At 36.9% G+C, this 21,436-nt stretch overlaps 1 protein-coding gene across 3 annotated transcripts in view; it reads right to left on the reverse strand.

The window, feature by feature from the left end:
- The window catches only part of LOC123671331 (neurogenic protein mastermind-like), a 78,165-nt gene extending 56,729 nt beyond the window's left edge, over positions 1-21,436 (reverse strand). For 2 of the 3 annotated variants that reach the window (XM_045605091.1, XM_045605090.1), the window contains exons 1-2: positions 20,513-21,436; positions 9,996-10,230 (exon numbers count right to left, since the gene is read on the reverse strand). In XM_045605091.1, the coding sequence (XP_045461047.1) occupies positions 9,996-10,184 (189 nt within the window). In that variant the 5' untranslated portion in view covers positions 10,185-10,230; positions 20,513-21,436. The remainder of the gene's footprint in view (positions 1-9,995; positions 10,231-20,512) is intronic. The other variant, XM_045605092.1, reaches the window with a different exon arrangement.

A 21,436-nucleotide genomic window follows, 5' to 3' on the forward strand; every position in this document is an offset into this window, starting at 1 on the left:
ACCAACTTTCAAACGATACTTGTCAAAATTCGACAGCAGTCCGACCATAAGTTTATGCGATATTGCGTTGTGAGTCTAGCTACTTTTGTTATTTGAAAAAAGATGGGGAAAAAAGAATTTCGTATTTGATAAAATATTGCATTTTGAAGGAAAAAAATACAGTTGAGGCAAAATCTCGGCTTGATGAAGAGTTTCCGGGGTCTGCACCAGGAAAATCAACCATCATGTATTGGTATGCTAAGTTTAAACGTGTTGAAATGAGCACCAAAGACGGCAAACGCAGTGGACGCCAAAAAGAGGCTGTTACCGACGAAAAAATCAAAAAAGTTCACAAAATAATTTTGAATGAGCGTAAAGTGAATTTGATCGAGATAGCAGACATTGTGAAGATATCATCTGAACGTGTACATCATATCATTCACGAATATTTGTACATGAGCCAGCTGTGTGCAAAATGGGTGCCGCGCGAGCTTTAATCGATCAAAAGCAACAAAGTGCTAATGATTCTGAGCAGTGTTTGAAGCTGTTCAAGTGCAATGAACCTGAATTTTGGCGTCGATATGTGACAATGGATGAAACATGGCTCCATCATTTCACCCCAGAGTCCAATTGACAGTCAGCTGAGTGGACTGCACACCATGAACCAAATTCAAAACGAGGAAAAACACACCAGTCAGCTAGCAAGGTTAGGAATCAGTATTATGGGATGTACAAGGTACAATATTCATTGATAACCTCCAAAAGGGCCAGATCATCAACAGCGATTATTATATAGCGTTATTGGATCGTTTAAAGGATGGTATCGTTTAAAAAACGGCCCCATTTGAAGAAGAAAAAGGTGCCCTGTCATCAAGAAAATGCACCGTGTCATAAATCAATAACAACAATAGCAAAACTGCATTAATTGGGCTTCAAATTGCTTCTGCATCCATCGTATTCGCCAGATCTGGCCCCCAGCGACTTTTTCCTGTTCTCAGACCTCAAAAGAATGCTCGCTGGAAAGAAATTTAGCGCCAATGAAGAAGTAATCGCCGAAACTGAGGCCTATTTTGAAGGGAAAGACAAATCGTACTGCAAAAATGATATCGAAAAGTTGGAAGATCGCTATAATCGCTGTATCGTCCTGGAAAGCAAGTATGTTGAATAATAAAATCGAATTTTTCCAAAAAAAATCTGTGTTACTATGGTAGACCGGGGACTTTTCAATTGGCCTGTTATTTGTATGAAAACCTAACCTAAGCATTTATTTTATACGTTATCTACGCAATGCTTGTTTTATTTCTTTGTAAATCCAAATTTTATCGATAACTACGGTTTGTAAGCGTTATTCACTGCGATTTGTCTGGGACCGTATTCTCGACAAGTGATCTTTCAAAACGTATACGTTCATCATTCAGTGTTCAAAGCACTGTAAGTACGTATACGTTTTGAAAGATCACTTGTCGAGAATACGATCCCTGATTGAATTCAGTTCTTCCCAAAAATTATCATAATTATCATGATTGAAGATATACTGATCAACCTAGAAACCATACAGTTTTATGTTGTCATATATTCTGAATCAAAGGGCAATAATAATCCATTAAATGACTCGATAAATATTCAAAAATCAACGCACACAAACCGCCAAAAGTTCACCAAGACCCCCTTTGATTAAATCAATTCCAAAACCACTAAAACCCTCAAAGAACAATGGTTAATAAAGCCCCGATAACACACAACCTAAAAATCCATCGTCGACACATCGATATTATTTATAACCTCACAGATTTTCCAGCCTTCCGAGTAAACTGACAAAGACCCAACTCTTTACAAAAACCCCCCGCTACACCCCCCCAACTCGTATTATCGCCACAAATTTGAATAATTTCGAGTCCGTCTTTTGTTCAAGGGGGCACCGGCGTCGCTCTTCAAGTCGATCGGAATGGTCGCAGGTCGAGAAAACTGGTTTGGAGTGGCATAACAAGTCATTGTGTGTGTGTGTGTGTGTGTCGACTACAAAGACAAACAAGGTATGACACAACGTTTCCTTTCGATCTCCGGTGCGATAACGTGGGGACGGGGCATTACCGGTGGTGGCCCGGTGCGTCTTATCCTTCGAGGCGGGATTAGGCGTAATCGAGAGCGATCGGCCGTTTTGCAGCCGTGCGGTTTGTCCGGCGTGCAAGTGTTGACGTGTATGGGGAACTTTAGTATTTCGAAACCTACCCTGCAATGTTCACAATTTGTGGTTTGGAATATGGAGAGGCTGAAATTAAGATTTAAAAAAATTCGTACCCCGTTCGGAGCCTCTTTAATAGATTTTTGCATGAAATTTGGAACAAACATCGGTTGCTAAACCGCATTGATCGTCCTAGCTCTAGAATGCGATTCTTGAATTCTAATCTAGGTAACAGTATTAGAAAATATATTTCTTGGAAATGTATACACAAATTATCATGAAATTTGAAATTCGAAATTGGCCCTAAGCGACTTCCATCTATTTCCAACCCAAAAAAATCAATCGTAGAAAACGTTGTTCACATATACAGTAAAACCTCGATTATCCGTTCTCCTATTATCCGTTTTACTCTGTAATCCGTGCTCGTCGACATTTTCACTCATCCGTTCCTACGAGCAGACATCCACTCGATTATCCGGGATTCAATTCATTACGCATGCGCCATAGTAATAATTTGGTATAATTTGGAAATGTTTTAGTCGATGATGTTGAGGAATGGCTAAATTCGGATTTAAATGAACCCGGTTATCAGATACTGGATGATTCAGAAATCGCATCAAAATTTTCCCAAGCTAACCACTGTATGGATACAGACGATTGTCGATTAAAGTGTTGAAGAATTTTCCACGCAGGAAATAGTTATTCATAATATAAGTGCAGAAGGCATTGATATTCTTCCACGAGCTCAAAATTCAAAAACGAGCCACGAAGTGGCGAGTTTTTGAATGGACGAGTGGTAGAATGAGCCTTCTGTACGAGTATTATACATTATTTTCTCTAATTCATTGCATTTTTATTGAAATTAATGAAATATTTCCATAAATATCTTTTAGTGATTTTTGCATTGAAAAATGTTGGTTAGGTGAACTGATTTCTTCAAGGCAAATTGATGAATCGATAGATAAAGCCGTGGCGGAAAGTTCGGAGTACCAACATATAATAATAAAATATAACCATGAAAACTGTGCGTTTCAGATATATTCTCGCACGATTTTCTTCAACAAGATGTGGAAGAATGAACGGAATGACCACAGAATTAGAGAAACACTGTTTCTGCCAAAGACGCGTTGAGATTTGCAAATGGTCTGATGCACTATTTAGAGCAGGAAAATGATACGGATTATATTGATGTCCTCCACTTGAGGAAAATTCGGGCTCACATTTGTCTCAAGATGAATAATAAAAAAAGACAGACAAAAATTACATACTTTTTCAACTAAAATATATACATTCGATGTATTATAGGTACCAATGCAATGATTTGTTTTTCATTTGTATATTTTTATATGGTATTATGATTCTATTATGTTGCTTAATAAATAATTGTACCCCATACATTTCTCTAATTTTCATAGTTGTTGTGCGTATTTTGAGGAATTTCGATTGTCCGTGTTTTTCGATTATCCGGGAACCGTTTCCCCTCCATTAGGCCGGATGATCGAGGTTCTACTGTAACGGGTGTTTTTTTTCGAGGTATATAACTTTAAGTTGGCATAACTGTTCAAGATGGCGACCGATTTAACAGCTGTCAAGTGATTTATTGTCAGTTTGGTTTGGCAATTCATCATGAATGGACTCACGCCTGAACAACGATTGCAAATAGTGCAATTTTATTTCGAAAATAATGGTTCTGTGCGGAATACGTATCGCGCACTACGTCCATTTTATTTTGTTTAGCGATGAAGCGCACTTCTGGTTGAATAGCTACGTCAACAAACAAAACTGTCGCATTTGGAGTGAAGCTAATCCTCAATGTATGTCGAAACACCGTTACATCCAGAAAAACTGACTTTTTGGTGCGCTTTATGGGCTGGTGGAATCATTGGTCCGTACTTCTTCAAAAACGATGATGGCCAGAACGTTACAGTCAATGGTGATCGGTATAGAGCCACGATTACTAATTTTTTCATTCCTGAATTGAACAACCATGATTTCCAGGAGCTGTGGTTCCAACAAGACGGCGCAACATGTCACATAGCTCGTGCCACAATCGATTTATTGAAAGACACGTTTAGTGACCGCCTAATTTCACGTTTTGGACTTGTGAATTGGCCTCCAAGATCTTGTGATTTAACACCGCTAGACTACTTTCTGTGAGGCTATGTAAAGTCAATGCGGATAAGCAACAAACCCTCGACCATTTGGAAGACAACATTCGCCGTGTTATTGCCGATATGCGGCCACAAATGTTGAAAAAAGTCATCGAAAATTGGACGTCCAGATTGGACTACATCCGAGACAGCCGTGGCGGTCATATGCCAGAAATCATATTTAAAATGTAATGCCACAAGATTATCTTGCGGATAAATAAAATTCATGCCAATCGAATAATCCATCGTTGTTTTATTGCAATTTAAAGTTCTATAGCTCTAAAAAAACACCCTTTATAAGATGTAGAAGCTCATTTTGCAACCCTTCCAGATTCTCACTTCAAGATCAGAAGAAGATTCCCAAATTGGAATCTTGTTGGAACAAGTGTAATGTTGGCTAAACTGAATAAGAAGGTATATTCCAAATCATAAAATTGTGTTTCTCTTATCGAACCGCAAAACTTATCGAACAACCTAACTATCAATACCGAAAGTGTAACCATACGAGTAAGTATGCGGGCGCACGCCACTGTGCCACCCGCTCCTCGTCTTCTCCGTCGATTTCCTCTGCACTTGGTCGATGTCATCGGACCTGAAGCAACAGGAGGAGGAAGGAGGATGGGATTGGCCCGATAGCGTCTCTCTTCTCTTGTGATTCACTCACTTTGCTCGCTACTCTAGAACGACCTACGTAAGAGGCCGATTCGTCATCTATATACGAACCCCGGTTTCTTGATAAAATTGCTTTGTCCTCAACTGATACAACTCTCTGGAATTCAAACTGATTCACTATCTCTCTATGTATCGAGTGCACGGCCAGAACGATGAGAATATATTGGTTCGATTTATTTGTTTATGAACGTAATGGAGTTGAAGTACGTTGAACGCCATAACCCTTTAGAAAATAAGAATCAAACCACACTTGAGACGATGGAAAGTAGAAAATTAATGATCAGCATTCTACTTCGTTGGTAGATCAACATATATACCCGATATATCCACCTGGCTGTAGATCTACTTCTAGAAAACTAGTGTACAGCTTATTATCTACTTTTTTTACTTCATTATCTACTTTATTGGTAGACCTACATACCCGATAGATTCATCATATCGTATAGGTACAAATCTACCTGGCCTGTAGATCTAACTCTAGGAAACTATTAAGCAGCTTATTCTCTAGTTTATTGGTAGATCCACATACCCGATAGATTCATCTAACTGGTATACTTAGAGCTTGCCTGTAGATCTACTTGGCCTGTAGATCTACCTTGAATGTACAAAAGATGCAAAGATTTCAAAGCTAACAACAAACGAATTCATTAAAATGAAGGGTTTTCCGAAAATAGTAGCACAATCCATTCATCGTAACAGTTGCATCACCCTCATTTTCCATTAAGTAAGGTAGAATCACATCATCAGCCCAAAAATCACATCAGTGACACCAATGACCAGTGAATAAGTGAGGTCCAATCCCACCAGCACCAAACGGTGACACGTTGAGAATGAAGTGGCTTTTCAACCATTATTCTCGAATTTTCCGAGCCCCAAACGGAACAATTCTGCTTATTAACTTAGCCAATAAGTTGAAAATGGGACTCATCGCTGAAGATGATTTTTCGATGAAAATCCAGATCATTTTGATGCATTCCAAGGACCCGATCAACAAAGATATGACATTGCTGGTGATTGACCGCCTTGACTTCTTGTGTTAACTGAACTTTTAAGTCTTAAGACCTGAGTCTTTATGCAAAATACGGTGTGAAGTAGTTTATGGGATGCCTTATTCCCAAGATCGATGTTGAATCAACAAACCTGGGACCTCGTCAACACTAAGGGTTACAGCAGCAATATTCTCAGTTGTTCTTGAGCGATGCATACGGTTTCCATTCTTCACATCAATAACTTGTCCGAACAGCTCAAATTTTTCCACCAGTATCACTAAGAATTTTTTTTTCGCTGTGAATTTCAACAATTTCAATGCGTTGTTGAAGCATGTATCCTTCCATTTTTAGTAATGGCATAGTTGCTACTTGTCAAATGTCAAAAGATGACACTTCAAAAGTGATAGCTACCCAGATAACAGATCTACCTACAGCCTGTAGATTATAAATAATATACATTTTGAATTGTATAATTCATATTGGACCACCCTATAAAATTATGAAGACATCGGTGAGTAATTTTGACGTCAGTAAAGTCAGTTACCGATTCTTTTGGCCTAACAACTAATAAAAAGATCTTGTTATTAAGTAATGAGTAGAGTAATTTTAATTTTTTGGACTGGCTATACGAACAGCGATTAACTCGTTCAAAAACCAATTTTTTCTCAATTATTCAACTGCTCCTGCATTAGATGCACAAGTAATATTCAATTTATGAATTCGATGAGCAAAAAAAATCCCGCAACTCGAAATTCGAATAATGAATTACAGATTCCTATTCATTTAATTTGTACGCCCTCTAACATCAGGTAGACGAAACTACAAACTACAATTATTCTACTTGTTATTATCCAAGGTGCCCAGGTCGCCTCCCCCCCACAAGATCGAACGACCTAACAGAAAATAAAATGGATTTGGTTATCGTAACACCGGAAGTAGACTTTGTCCGGTCCGGTTTCTCACCAAGACGTCCTTCCGACGGTACGGTTGATCAATATGGGCGCCGCTATCGGGGCCGACGCTGCATCGTTCAGAGCGTCGTTATCTCCGGGGGGCGGTCCAGTGGCGTACCAACATCTGCGTATTCGGTAAAATGGTTCATTTCATACGCTCTATTAGTGTGACGTCACACACCGCCATTTTTGGTTCTCCTGTCAGTGTTCGGAATCCAAACAATTTAATTGTCATTCAAATTAGTACGTTGCCGTTGAAGGAATTGGCTTATTTTCATAAATAAGAGTATTTGAGGAAAGATTTCAGTATTAATTGATAGACAGAAGGAACGAGGTTAATATCAGTAAGTTTGAATCCTGTATCATTCCCCAGATTTTGTAAAAAGCCGTGTTTATTAGTTGAACTTCAGGTTCGAACTCACTGACATTAATCTCGTGCCTTCTGTCTATCAATTAATAGTGAAATCATTCCTTAAATAATCTTATTTATCAAAATAAGCCAATTTCTTCAACGACAACGTACTAATTTGAATGACAATATGTTTGTTTGGATTCCGAACACTGACAGGAGAACTAAAATGGCGGTGTGTGAAGTCATCACTAATAGAGCGTATTCGGTAGTGGGTAAAATTGTTGGGAAATTGGTTCATATTATTGACTATTGGCCTATTTTACACAAAATTATGATATTTTAGCATGAAAACAACATTATCCCATTATCCTGTATGGGATTAGTAGAGAATTGTTTGAAATTTTTTCTCGAAATCGGTAGCAGTTTCAAAAAACTTCCAGAAACCAAAAAGTTTACTACGGGACTAAAATTTCTTTTTAAATTTTTCTGAATTAACAGTGGTTCGCCAAAAAAAAAGTTCTGGAGAAAAGAAGCGGACACTGTATCACCCTGTAGATTATGATTTAAAATTAGCATAGTACATGATGAAAACTTTGAATTGGAATATCTATACCAAATTCAAGAATATTTTGTGAAGGGAAGATGCTATGAGAAATAACTTGAAAAAAAAAATAAAACTTTGACACGTTTTTATGGAACAGTCTGTATACTAATTTCTCAAGTTAATACAATAAATTTTCCTGTTTTTCATAATTCAACCATCAAAAAACGAGACCAATTCGACAATTATTTTTAATTTTTCCTACTCCGTTTCAAATTGAAACGTTCGTCCTTGACCATAGAAAACGACGATCTTTTTTTTTCTTCAATCTCGGACGTCACCACCGGTACAGGTAAAAACGTCGAGAGGGGCGTAGTCCAGGTAAAGAGACCTCCTTAGGACCGTGTGATCTCTTCTTGCTATTTCCGGAAGACACCCGGCACAGTCGATTGCCATTAGAAAGTCCGGTTATGGGTTCCGTACTCGCTGAGGTCGTGTTAACACGGTTCTTTCGGCCTTCTTCGACAATCTGGGACGTGGTTACTCCACCCACCGCGATTAGAATAATTGAATTTCTCTAGTGGATACCGAGCTTTCGAAAAAGGCGAATTTTGCACTATGTTCTACTATTTCCTACAATCTCGAAGATTATTGAACACCACCACCTCAAATCGAATTAAAAAACATTATGTCTCGAACCATAAAAGCTAATTTGGATGAAGCTGGGTGCCAAAATCAGTTGCAGTGCTCCTAGCACAAGAACACGAAACAAGAATTTTTAAAGAACAGAATCGAGGAAACCGGATTTGAAAATTTTTAGAAAATTAAACTACACGTTATCATGGAATTCAATACTTACATACATTGCGCAAAAGAATTAACGCACATTATGGAAATTTGAAATTTATTCTACAACTGAAGGTGTTCTCAATGATAATTATTTTTATCAGAATTATGCATGCATATGTTATCCACTTTCAACGTTTTTCTTCAATACAGATGTTTTTTTCCCAGCAGGAATAAAAAAGATGAGATTATCAGATTTTGAATGTATTGGCTCCATTCTGAAATCAGTTGTTCTCGATCAATTCTAGTGATCAATAGTTTTTCTTTCGTTTGATTTTCTACACTCGATCGCTATGCAACGCGAAACACGCAATTTGACCCAAGAGGAATGTGCTCAAGCGGTAGTTTTGCGAGAAGAAGGGTGGACATACACAAGAATTGCAGAAAGGTTTGGAGTTTCCCATACAAGTGTGTCCAGAATGTTGCAGCGATTCAGGGAGACAGGTATGAATGTCCGAAGACCAGGACAGGGTAGACCACGGGTAACATCTGCCATTCAAGAACGTTACTTGAGAGTTTCTTCGTTGAGACAACGGTTTGCAACCGCTCGCCTCCTTCAAAATCAGCTTGAGCAAACTCGTGGGGTGCAAATTAGCACTCAGACAATAAGAAATCGCCTCAGAGAATATGATTTAAGGCCTCGTGTCGCGGCAAGAGGCCCAGCTCTTACCCTAGCCCATCGAAGGGCGCGTTTGGATTTTTCCGAGAGCATATCCATTGGGAAGAGGTTGATTGGGAAAGAGTGCACTGAGCATATCTTTCATGTGGACGTCTGTATACAAGGGAACGTCGATCAAAATGGTAGAGGCAGAATCTAGACTCATCTGTGAAGAGAACTCTTTACCAATCAGCCTCTTCCCAATGGATATGCTCTCTCGCAAAATCCAAACGCGCCCTTCGATGGGCTGGGGTAAGAGCTGTGCCTCTTGCCGCGACACGAGGCCTTAAATAATATTCTCTGAGGCGATTTCTTATTGTCTGAGTGCTAATTTGCACCCCATGAGTTTGCTCAAGCTGATTTTGAAGGAGGCGAGCGGTTGCAAACCGTTGTCTCAACGAAGAAACTCCTCTTGGGTCAAATTGCGTGTTTCGCGTTGCATAGCGATCGAGTGTAGAACCCCTCTTAGTGAAAATACCAGTAACGAACTTTAGACTTCAAATCAGTGCTTTCTTCATTTTTTTTTTTGATCCAACCTTGAGCAGTAAAATGAAACGTTACAAAATTCAATCTCAATTCAAAGCCTAAGAAAAAACAAACGCAGAAAGACCTACTGTCAAAAAAGTCAACAAAAACACCTTGATATCTTTCAAAAAAAAAAATGGTCACTTACCACGTGCACGCTGCTCTGGATAGAGGCAGCCTGCTGCTGTTGCTGGTTACCCCCCTGATCCGCCTGCTTCTTGTCCTTGGCCTTTGGAGGCCTCTTCGCCTTGGCGTCCAGGTAGCGTTGTTTTAGCTGCAGGGTGTCCTGCAGGTTCTGTTCACACAGTCCTGTGAAGGACTGATCGAATCGTGGCATACAGTCGGTCTGGCGACGCCTGTATGACTCGATACGTCTGCGTAATCTGCAAAAAGAGAGAAAACGTGGATTAGTCACGGGGTTACACAAGGTTCGGTTCGGGGTACGGTGGGATTCGCGATCTAGGCTGTTTTGGGCGCAAAAGGATGGTAGGTTCGCCAATATCAATTGGTGAGGCTTATATAGGCACAATTTTCATTTTTTTCAGGTTTGGTATTGGTCTACGCTTTGAAGCCAGTCAATTTTTGAATTTCGATGCATGAAATCTGAAGCTACTCTAAAATGAAGCATATCAAGTAGTCATCTCAAGATACTATCAATCAGGTTCAACAAGGTGAAATCAAATAAAATTATTTCCACAAAAAAGGGTTAACCTTTGGAAGGCGTTCCAAATAGCATAATTCTATTTGGAAAACATCAATAACTAGAGCAAATCAAGGATTTTTTAAAAAATGTTTGCACCATTTCAAAACTCATAATATCACTGAACATTGAACGTTGAGTTATTTGAAATTAGAATGTCCCTCTAAAGCTGAATAGTCACTTACAGAAATTGTTCAGTTTCAAAGTTCAATTTGCGGAATATTATCATTTTTTTTTTGAAAATCGAAACGATACGTTCAAGTTCACTATCACGTCATTGTTCACTCAAAAAATGAAAGAAATCCGACCTGTATTTTGGAAGTTACAATGTTGATTAGCACTGGAACAGCATCGGAAGGTATCGAAGACCCTTAGTGTTAACAAGAAATGTTTTGCCAACACTCTGCCTTCTTCATGTCACTTTAAAATTTCGACTGATACAAAACAGACCATGTAGACACTCTAGATCTAGAATAACAGAATTTCTAGAAAAATGTTACTACAGTCGTCAGAAGTTGAAAATTATGATTTATATAATGTAATAAGAAATGTTGTGATTTCGTCATTAAAAATTTGAAAGCGTCATGATTCAATACATTTTCAGATGAACTGAAAATGAAGATCGTCATATTCCATGTTTTTTTTTCCAGGATTATAATTTCCTTACGTGATCTAGACAACCCCCTTCTAAGCCCTGATGTAATTGAATCAATTCCTCGCATCTGCTAGTTATGCAAGAGCTCCCTGCTTGTGTTCTTACGTAGGCAAATGGGAAATTGACCCAATTAGTTGATTATGCCGATTAAAATATCGCAAACCTCCATTGCGCGACCTTGTCATCGTCAGATAGTGTCTAATCGTAATTGCCAGAAGTCTCTCCAGATCCCATTTTGGATTATGCAAACGGATAAAATTCAGAGAAAAATAACCACGTGAATTCAACACGTTGGTTCATAATTCTCTATGTTTCAAAAAAATATTCGATATTCGAAGATTATTCAATAAAAAGCAAAATTATGAAATGAAAAAAAGAACAGTAATTCTGTTCAGATTCGAACCTGTGAACACAAGATCGGTAGGTCTACTTGCATGCCTCTAGGAATTATATGCTAAGGGAATTTTGAAAAAATCTCAAACTAATCAAGCTAGAACCTTGCGATAAAAATATTTTATTCTGTGCATCGATAGTATAACAAGTTTGCACTTTTATCATTAAACGTAGTCAATTACTGTAAATATGATTTTTTCAAAATTTGAGTCCTTGATTTTTTGTCTTGGCAATTTATAGATCGTAATCACTAGCTTGGATAATCAATGAGGTATCACAACTAATTATTCTGAAGAATTTCATGCAAGAGTAAATCTCATAGTTTTCTCTTGACGGTGGAAGCTTTTCTTCGTTTTCAAAAATACATAACATAATATATTAATTTCTTATCAAACTATAAAAAGTTTTCAGTTTCTCACGGAAAATCAACCAAGTGCCTATCTATGATAATCTGTAAACTTCAGATAATTAAAATATTCGGTGACCACCAAGTTCTCCGGATTTAGGACCATTAAATTTTTTCCTTTGGTCTATTTAAAAAACAACCTTCATCAATTTTGAAATGTTGAAAAAATCTAACGGTGTTAAATCCGGAGACTTTGGTGGCCACCGAATACTTCAATTATCTGAAGTCCACAGATTATCAAAGTAGGCACTAGGTTTATTTGCCATGTGAAACTGAAACTTTTAATGGCTTTTATAGTTCGGTAAGAAATTTATATATCATGTTATATATTTTTGAAAATAAAAAAAAGCGATTTTATTTGTTATGGATTTTCGAACAAAAATCAAGTGACAAACTGTAATTTTTTTTTCAAATACTAACATTTGTGACGATTAAATAATCGTCATAATTTCTAAATGAATTTTAGCGCTGAATTTCTGGTTGAACAACTTTTGCTGGGTCCGCCAGTTGATTTATAAAGAGAAATGGATTAACCTTGTCAAATTTATCTACTAGCTTGTCTTCTTGACTCCGATTCCTTGTCGTTTCGCCTTATAAAACAAGACAATAACGCTGAACTTGGGTGAACTCTGAGCCATCGATAGGTAAACACATACCTTCTTGGGTAGAGATATAACAATTGTGTTCAACTCGTAAATTATTCATAACTTTTCAAATCACGCGTTGACTTTCTTTGAAAGCCATTCGGTAGGCCATTCCTCTTTTGGTTTATTATTTCCGATGATACCAAAACCTTTGACGGAATCGGTCAAAAAAAATAGTAGATTACAAACCAACAAAATGAATAGGTTGGTGTAGTCCAAACTGACTTGATCCTGTCTCTCATAAGCTACTACTCAGAAAGCTATCTGGATATGATTTATCTCTTCTTCTTATACAGGGTGTTCCTAAATTAAAGGAACAAAGTTGAATGAGAGATTCCTTCGATAATTTTAAAGAATGAGAGTCCTATAAACATGAGCCCGCAAACGCTTTGTTTTCGAGATACAGTGTGTTTCTTGTACTGATATTTTTTTGTATTATACCAGTTTATCCAGTCTTTATTAATCTTCGCTACAGATTGGTAAATGAGTACCAAAACTTATAATTAATTTACTCATTACAACCTACTGACTGATCTTTATAAAAATTGGGATTTTGAAGTTGAAGAATTTTTAAGAAAAAATTTGTTTTTATTGATTAAGTGAGTGAAGTGTTAGTAAAACCCTATTCAATAAACGAACTGATAAGCTGCTCACCAATTGAAGGCTTTATTTGAATCCGCCTCTGATGCCTCCTAAATCTGATTCATTAATATTCTAGCATAACCATGAATATAACGTTCTGAAATACATTAATGCCTTTTGAATATTTATCAATTCTTAGCAATTCTATTACCTGCAGAAGTATTTCATCTTACTATGAAATGAAACAATTTGGACTACAAAATGTTAACAAAGTTGATTTCAGAAGATTGATCGAGATTAATATTACCTGTTCTAGGTTTTTATCTTCGCGTAATGAAGAGTTTTCAATAAGATGTTTCATTTCGAATAGACCACTATCTGGGTAGCTGTCACTTTTGAAGTTACTTTCTTTTGACATTTGACAAGTAAAAAATACGCCATTACTAAAAATGGAACTATACAAGCTTCAAAAACACGTTACCGAGATATGATTAATGATTTTACATGGCCGGTATTGGGAGATATTGATGTGGACAACGTTAATTTTCAACAAGATTGCGCTACGTGTCACACAAGCAACGAAACAATCGCAATTTTTCAAGAAGTTTCCTGGCCGTGATATTTCTCGAAAGGGTGATCACATTTGGCCACCGAATTATTGTGATTCGACACCTTTAGACTTTAATCATTTTTTTTAATATCAAAATGAAACCTCTTATTAAAAATCTCGTAATTTCAATTAAATCGTTTGTTGTTGACTTCGAAATCTTTGCAACCTATGTAGTTTCTTTTGTGTATGAAACTTGTATCTTACAGTTGAAAGAAGGAATCATTTAACTGCATTGTTTAAAGGCAATCTAAATATGCACAGCTAGGCCGATTGCAATCCCCAAAGTGACGTGTACAATACCGACAAGCCTCTGTACAATTGGCTGGTATCACGTGGTGTCTTATCTTCACAAATTCAAACGAACTGGGATAAGATAAATGTCCAGCGTTTCGCAGAACTTGTTGAGTGCAGGAATCAGGACTAAGGAATGCAATCGCTATCTCCGCAATGGCTGGTTTTGGTCTTTCGAAAAACGACCGGAATGTTTGTTTTGATTAGATTGTGGGACAGTTTTGAGAATGGCAATCGTACAGACTTTACTTACCGATACGAAAAAATTGTCGAAATGATTGAAAAAAAAATGAATATATAGTTAACAAGAAATGGTTAAATCCTATAATTGGCGAAAAGTTCATAAACTGGGAACCCTGTTTTAGTTGACGAATTGAGAATTGGCAATACATAAATCCTAGCAAATGAATCAGTGAAGTTTATTGAGCAAAGAATTTCAATTTCAATTTGCTTGACTATTCTTCAACAAATAGCCATGAAAAAGCTAAGATTGAAAGGCCACCAAAATTCATATTTCACCCAATGTGGCGTCATCAGTGACGTCATTCGTATATGCACGATCAAGTGACCTATCCAAAATATTTTGTTTTCATTATTGATTCCACCATTTTTACTTGTGAAAACTATTTTGTGATATAACATTGTAAAATATTACTTTCTTTCATAACATTCTTACTCTTTGTCTTTCTGTAGTAAAAATAAATATGTTCAAACTAACTTTTTATTGCATAAAAATTAATTGTCGAAATTTGCATAGAAACGATAAACTCAAAGAAATTAAAATAAATATGACACACGAGTTTACTTCAAATTGACGTCAAAATATGTTCGGCCAATCCACTTCGTACCTCGCTACGTGATAGTAACGGGTGTTTTTTTTCGAGGTATATAACTTTAAGTTGGCATTACTGTTCAAGATGGCGACCGATTTAACAGCTGTCAAGTGATTTATTCTCAGTTTGGTTTGGCAATTCATCATGAATAGATTAACGCCTGAACAACGCTTGCAAATCGGCTCAAAATGAGATTGCCGTTGTTCCCAATTTTCATAAGCGAATTTTGTTTAGCGATGAATCGCACATCTGGTTGAATGGCTACGTCAACAAACTAAACTGCCGCATTTGGAGTGAAGATAATCCTCAAGTGTATGTCGAAACACCGTTACATCCAGAAAAACTGACTGTTTGGTGCGCTTTATGGGCTGGTGGAATCATTGGTCCGTACTTCTTCAAAAACGATGATGGCCAGAACGTTACAGTCAATGGTGATCGGTATAGAGCCATGATTACTAATTTTTTCATTCCTGAATTGAACAACCATGATGTCCAGGAGCTGTGGTTCCAACAAGACGGCGCAACATGTCACACAGCTCGTGCCACAATCGATTTATAGAAAGACATGTTTGGTGACCGCCTAATTTCACGTTTCGAACCTGTGAATTGGCCTCCAAGATCTTGAGATTTAACACCACTAGACTACTTTCTGTGGGGCTATGTAAAGTCATTGGTCTATGCGGATGAGCCACAAAACCTTGACCATTTGGAAGACAACATTCGCCGTGTTATTGCCGATATACGGCCACAAATGTTGGAAAAAGTCATCGAAAATTGGACGTCCAGGTTGGACTACATCCGAGCCAGCCGTGGCGGCCATATGCCAGAAATCATTTAAAATGTAATGCCACAAGATTATCTTGCGGATAAAATTCATGTCAATCGAATAATCCATCGTTGTTTTATTGCAATTTAAAGTTCTATAGCTCTAAAAAAACACCCTTCAGTTATGTAGGATTCGCATCTTAAAAGCTATTTTTTCACGTTTATCGACATATTTACAATTTAAAATTTGATTTTGATCGTTCCTAAGTGTCAAAAAAAAAAGACAAAATACAAGTGAGAATGAACTGGATCTGTTTGGTAACTTAAGAGTTACCAACCTAACTCCCTAATCGATCATTCCCAAAAACAGTCCTACCAACCCAAACTCCGCAACAAATCAAAGACCAACCGACTTCTCTGGCGCACAAATCCGACATAACAGAATCAAATCCGACAAACGCGCAAAGTGCACAGGAAGCTTCATCGCGCGAAACGTCAGGAGCATAGGGAGACACAATATAACGGTCCATCCGCTGCGAAAGAAGCCACCATCATCATATCTATCCGATTCCCTCTCATGTACGAACGGGCGGTGCTCCTTTGCGCCTCAAGTGCACACAAACGCGAGAGTATTAGCCCCAGAGCGAAACACTACTTGAGATCACGACGACGACGACACGCCTCGGAGAAATCCGGGCGGCTAAAGGTGGCCACACGCGCGCGGACCGGCCGCGAGATCGGCGCGTGGGGCCGCGCCTTTAGCGCATCGCTTAATTGCTCAATTCCGTTTCGGGATCTCGAGCGCGGGTTACCCGAGCCGATGATAAGCTGATTACGGGAAAATTCAGTACGACACGCCAATGGCTTTCGTTAGTCGAAGGTTTTATTCGCGGGTTTGCTTTGGGATTATCTGAGCCGGCCGGACGTAAACAATTTCTGTAATTCTGCCTCCGCGCGCTGAGATAAGGAATTGCGTTCTTGGAAAACGCGCTCGCCATTTTTTTACGTACGGGGGTCGTACGAGAAAAAAATCCTTAGAATATAGGATTGATTGTTATAATGGCAACACTGTGTATTATCTTTTGACGTTTCTTATGTCATTTGTGTTCGGTAGATTATGCCATTTAATCGTGGATAGAAAGACGCTTCAACAACGTTTAGAAATTGTTGAATTGTTTCATCAAAATCAGTTATCTTTTGTGAATACTGAGAGATTTAAAAAAAAATCAATATCGTGTGGATTTTCATCACCCCAAAATCTTTTTGTTTACATAACCATTTAACAAAAAATGGGCTTTATCACTGAATTAAATTTTTCGATGAAATTATTCATCATTTTTCAAGTTGTTCAAGAGCAAAATCAGAAAACACAACTTTTGTGGTGGTCTAATGGCTTCAGTTTTTGAACCAAATGATTTTTGTGAAGATGTAAATCCCAAATCTTTTCTTAAAAATTCTCGATATTGTTTGAGATGGATTTCATTTTTGAGAACAACGTGAAACCGAAATTTGGATATTCTCTCACACTTACTGCTAACAATCAATATTCTCTTGTGTGTGAGCATTTCTGTGTAGTACTGTTACTCTTTTATCATGTAAAAACCAATAGCGAGTAGATTAACTGAAAAATCGTGGATGAAATTATTCTTAAATTTTTCTCAATATTCACAAATAAGCACTGTTTTTTTATTAAATAATTTCACAAATTTTAAAGGTTGTTGAAGGATGTATTTTTCTATGATCAAGTGGCATAACCTTTTAAACACAAATGACATAAGAAATGTCAAAAAAACACAGTGTTGCCATTATAACCATCATTCCTTCATTGAAAAACCTGTAATAAAAATCAGTTTTTATAAATTGAATCACGTGGTTTCCTAGAGTTTTGTACAGGGTGACCCAAATTTGGTGATGAATGTGAATTACAACTCTTCAACCTTCACAGAGTAAAAAGAATTGCACATTATAGTTAAATTTGCAGGTTATAAATGAATAGCTAACTACTAGTGGTTTCTTAGAAATAACTTAAACGGACTGAGTCGAAATTCTCATTAAGGTAAGTGACAATTAAGTGAACTTTGAGGGCAAAATTAAATCAAAAATCCCTCTGGGTGGTCTTCAGAAATTACCTATTTCTATTGTCACAAAATATAATTATGTAGTTGATTCATCTTAGGAGTGTAATGACGTCATAAACGTTGCCAGACTGTGCAAGTTTTACCATAAAATCAGCATTAATAATTAATTGTCAAAATACACAAAATCACAATTTGACTTTTTGAATTTTATGTTGGAATTCAAAAAACCGTGGAATTTGCATGGTATTGCATACTATTATACTATTCGAGTTACTAAAACAAAACAATTTTGAAAGAACGCAATGAAATTCGAATTACAAAATGGCACATCGGCAACTGCGCAGGAGTTTAGAGATTTAAAAATTGATTCAAACCGTAACAAGAAGCTTTAAGTTGGTAATAATCTCATTAGTTGTGTACTTAAAATGAATAGTCAATTTTTTTTATCGCTAATTTGCATCATCTAACGTAATTTTTTCTTTGAAAAATGACAAACTTCAACAATTATGTTTATTTCATCAAAAGTTCTCAACATTCATTGATCGGATTTTTAAATTAGAATGTAAACAATTTTTTCAATTAATTCAGAATTCGATTCTCAAAAAACATAAGTAGTTGAGACTTCAAAAATTTCATGTAGAACCAATTTTTTGCGGCTGTTTGTAAACAATATTGATCGTTTCGATAATGAACCTGAATCGTTCCAGAAAAATATGATTTTTGTTAATTTCCAACAATTACCATCGGCAACACAGCAAAAAATCCGACAACGTCGCCCCCGATCCATCGATGTGGACAGAGATCATGCCCAGGTAGATTTCGAACGTTTACCATTTTTATTTATATCAGCGTTTTGTCTCTACCGTTTTTGTGGCGCACTAGGTCGACAAGCAAATTTTTAAATCGCTCGAAAGGGGGCGAGTTTTGATGTTTACCTGTCCGACGACCGTTCAACAGGTAGTTAAATGTGGGTGTTGCCAACGAAACAAAACGAGAAACACCGACACCGGTCTTCTCAAAGATGGAACAAATATGTGAGATATCGGAAAACGGGTTAGAGAAGCTTTGTACCGGACGATTTTTATATAATGGACTGCTCTAGAGTGAACGAAAATCTATCGATCGAAATAAAACCTATTGCGAAAGTATTTACGGTAGATTTTGTAACATAACTTCGAATTCAGGAACTCTTTAAACCAAAAATTCAAATTTCATAACCAAATATTCATTAATAAAGAGATTTTCAAATCTCAATGTCCAACAAAAAGAACATATAGAAGAAGAAATATTTTGAGGTTACCCAAAACACAGATATATGAAAATTAGTTGTTAACTTTATAGTCAAGATGACTTATAGGTTATGTTTTGGGGTCATTGGATTTGCAAGAAATCTAACAGCAGATATGAGATAAATCCGCCAAAATTACAATATTCAACGAGAACTATTCATAAAATATTCCACATGAAACGTATCACCACTTGAATATGAAGAAATTAAAAGATTTCAGATTTGTATACCGTCTTTTGTAGAAGATAACATCAAAGACGTTTAATAAATGTTTGATCCAAGAAGAGAATAAATCACTATTAAATATGCATAACAAAATGATCAAAATACATTCAACCTCAAGCCACCTGTTGGAGGAATAACCACAGAATGTATTGATTAAAATTTAATCCTATCCAAATACCTACTTAAATCTTGAGAGATATTATTTCATTAGAATATGCACCAAACGTAGTGTTTTAAATAGAAACAGATTAGAATTAAATATTAACGATATTAAATCTTGCATCATACTCCTAATTTGCAATTTTGGTTATCGAGATTGAAAACATAACTTCAAGTGCAAAACTGAGTACTCATCAATTTCCTCATTTAATTTTTAGGGAAAGTTATTAATTCATTCATAAATAAATACAGAAAAAAACTAAATGTCAAGGAATACAACAAAATCATTCATTTTGGTTTAACAGAAATGCCAAAAAATTCTCAATCAAAATATAAAGATGTACCAATCTTAAACCAATATCTTGAATCGGATATTGTACCCTGAACTTTGCTGAATGGCTTTATTTTTTGTTCAACTATTTTTGAACTCATAGAATCTGTGTAGTTATCAAATATATTCTGAATGGTCTTTTGTATCAATATACTCTCTCTTTCTTTGCTTCTCCTGTGTCATACTATACCATGTTACTTTCAATATCAATCATAAAAATAATAACAATAAATCCTGCAATATCTATGGCCAACAAAGGGGTCTTTCAACACTTCCAGTGTTACTATTCATTGGTATATTTTTGTTTAAATATATTTTTCTTTCAACAACAAAACCATGAATCACCATCATTCAAATCTAAAGCAATCGAACATGCAATAGAAAGAAAAAAGGTCTACACAAGCTGTATAAATCGATTTCAATTGTTTGTCAGTTGCAACCAATTAGGAACGATGATCTTAACAAAATTCACCTAGATTCAATCATATCGAACTTCAATATCTTATTTAATCCATAGCCAATTTGGAAGAAATGATGTAATTTTTCACCGATTAAAGTCAACTTTTTTCTTCGTGCAATCTATGCCTATTGGGTACACCTAAAATTACTCAGCAGATTAAATGAGGGGGATACATGTTGATCCAGAAGTTTTACTGATTCCGATTGAATCTCAGCTCTATTATCAAACTACTTTCTTCGACATACCTGTCAACTACAGCCTGTTTTTTGGGATTATTAACTTCTTGATGCAGAGGAGACAATCCTGGGGGCTGGGGAGCGACGGGGGGTACTGGCCCACCACCGTCTAGACAACCCCCTAAACCAGAACCCACTCGATCCAGTGTGTCAGTCAGTCGGACCAAATTTACATCTCTCGTGAAGTCAAAACTTGAAACTTTTCAGTAAACAAGCAATCACGACAGATAACAAAACTGTTCAGATAGTCCTGGAAGTCCTGCTCATTTTTTTACTGTTCAATTAGATTAGTGCAAGGCTTAAGAGAGATAATATCCAAGTCTTTCGTACTGTTAGATCACAATCACTATCACATTCCTTATGTCCATCTAGAGTTTGGAATTTTGCTAAATTTTAATTAAAGGTTTCTTCAAAGTCTATGTAGTATTGTATCCATGTGCATTTTCACAAGTACTCGTACAAGTACTTTTATCATATACAACTTCAGTGTACTTCCAGATAAACCACATAAACAACAGAGTTCACTGTACTTTAACAGGTAGTTTTCTCATTGCACACATCACTACGTATTGAAATACAGTCTGTTGAATGAAATCAAGTCTAGATCCCACCAGTCTCACTCAACAGCTCTGAAACACAAACTTCTCCGTTGTTGTTATTTTGAAAACAGAACCGACCAAACAATAAGGTTAGATCAGACTGTTGGTAACAGTGTCGAAACGTTACTATCGGGCTATTTCCCACGCCTTTCGATTGAAACAATAGATTTTCGCGGCGGGTTGACTCAACAATGTTTCGAAATCGGCTATTTCAAGATCGTCGCACAAGAGTACACTTTCGCTTAGCAACTCGGCTGAGTAGCCATCTTACAATAGCGTGCCATGGCAGTCACAGCCACCTGTCACACGCGAAATGATGGGTGTCTGCGTCGAT

Source organism: Harmonia axyridis, chromosome 1 (assembly GCF_914767665.1).
Source record: "Harmonia axyridis chromosome 1, icHarAxyr1.1, whole genome shotgun sequence".
Lineage (NCBI taxonomy): Eukaryota > Metazoa > Arthropoda > Insecta > Coleoptera > Coccinellidae > Harmonia > Harmonia axyridis.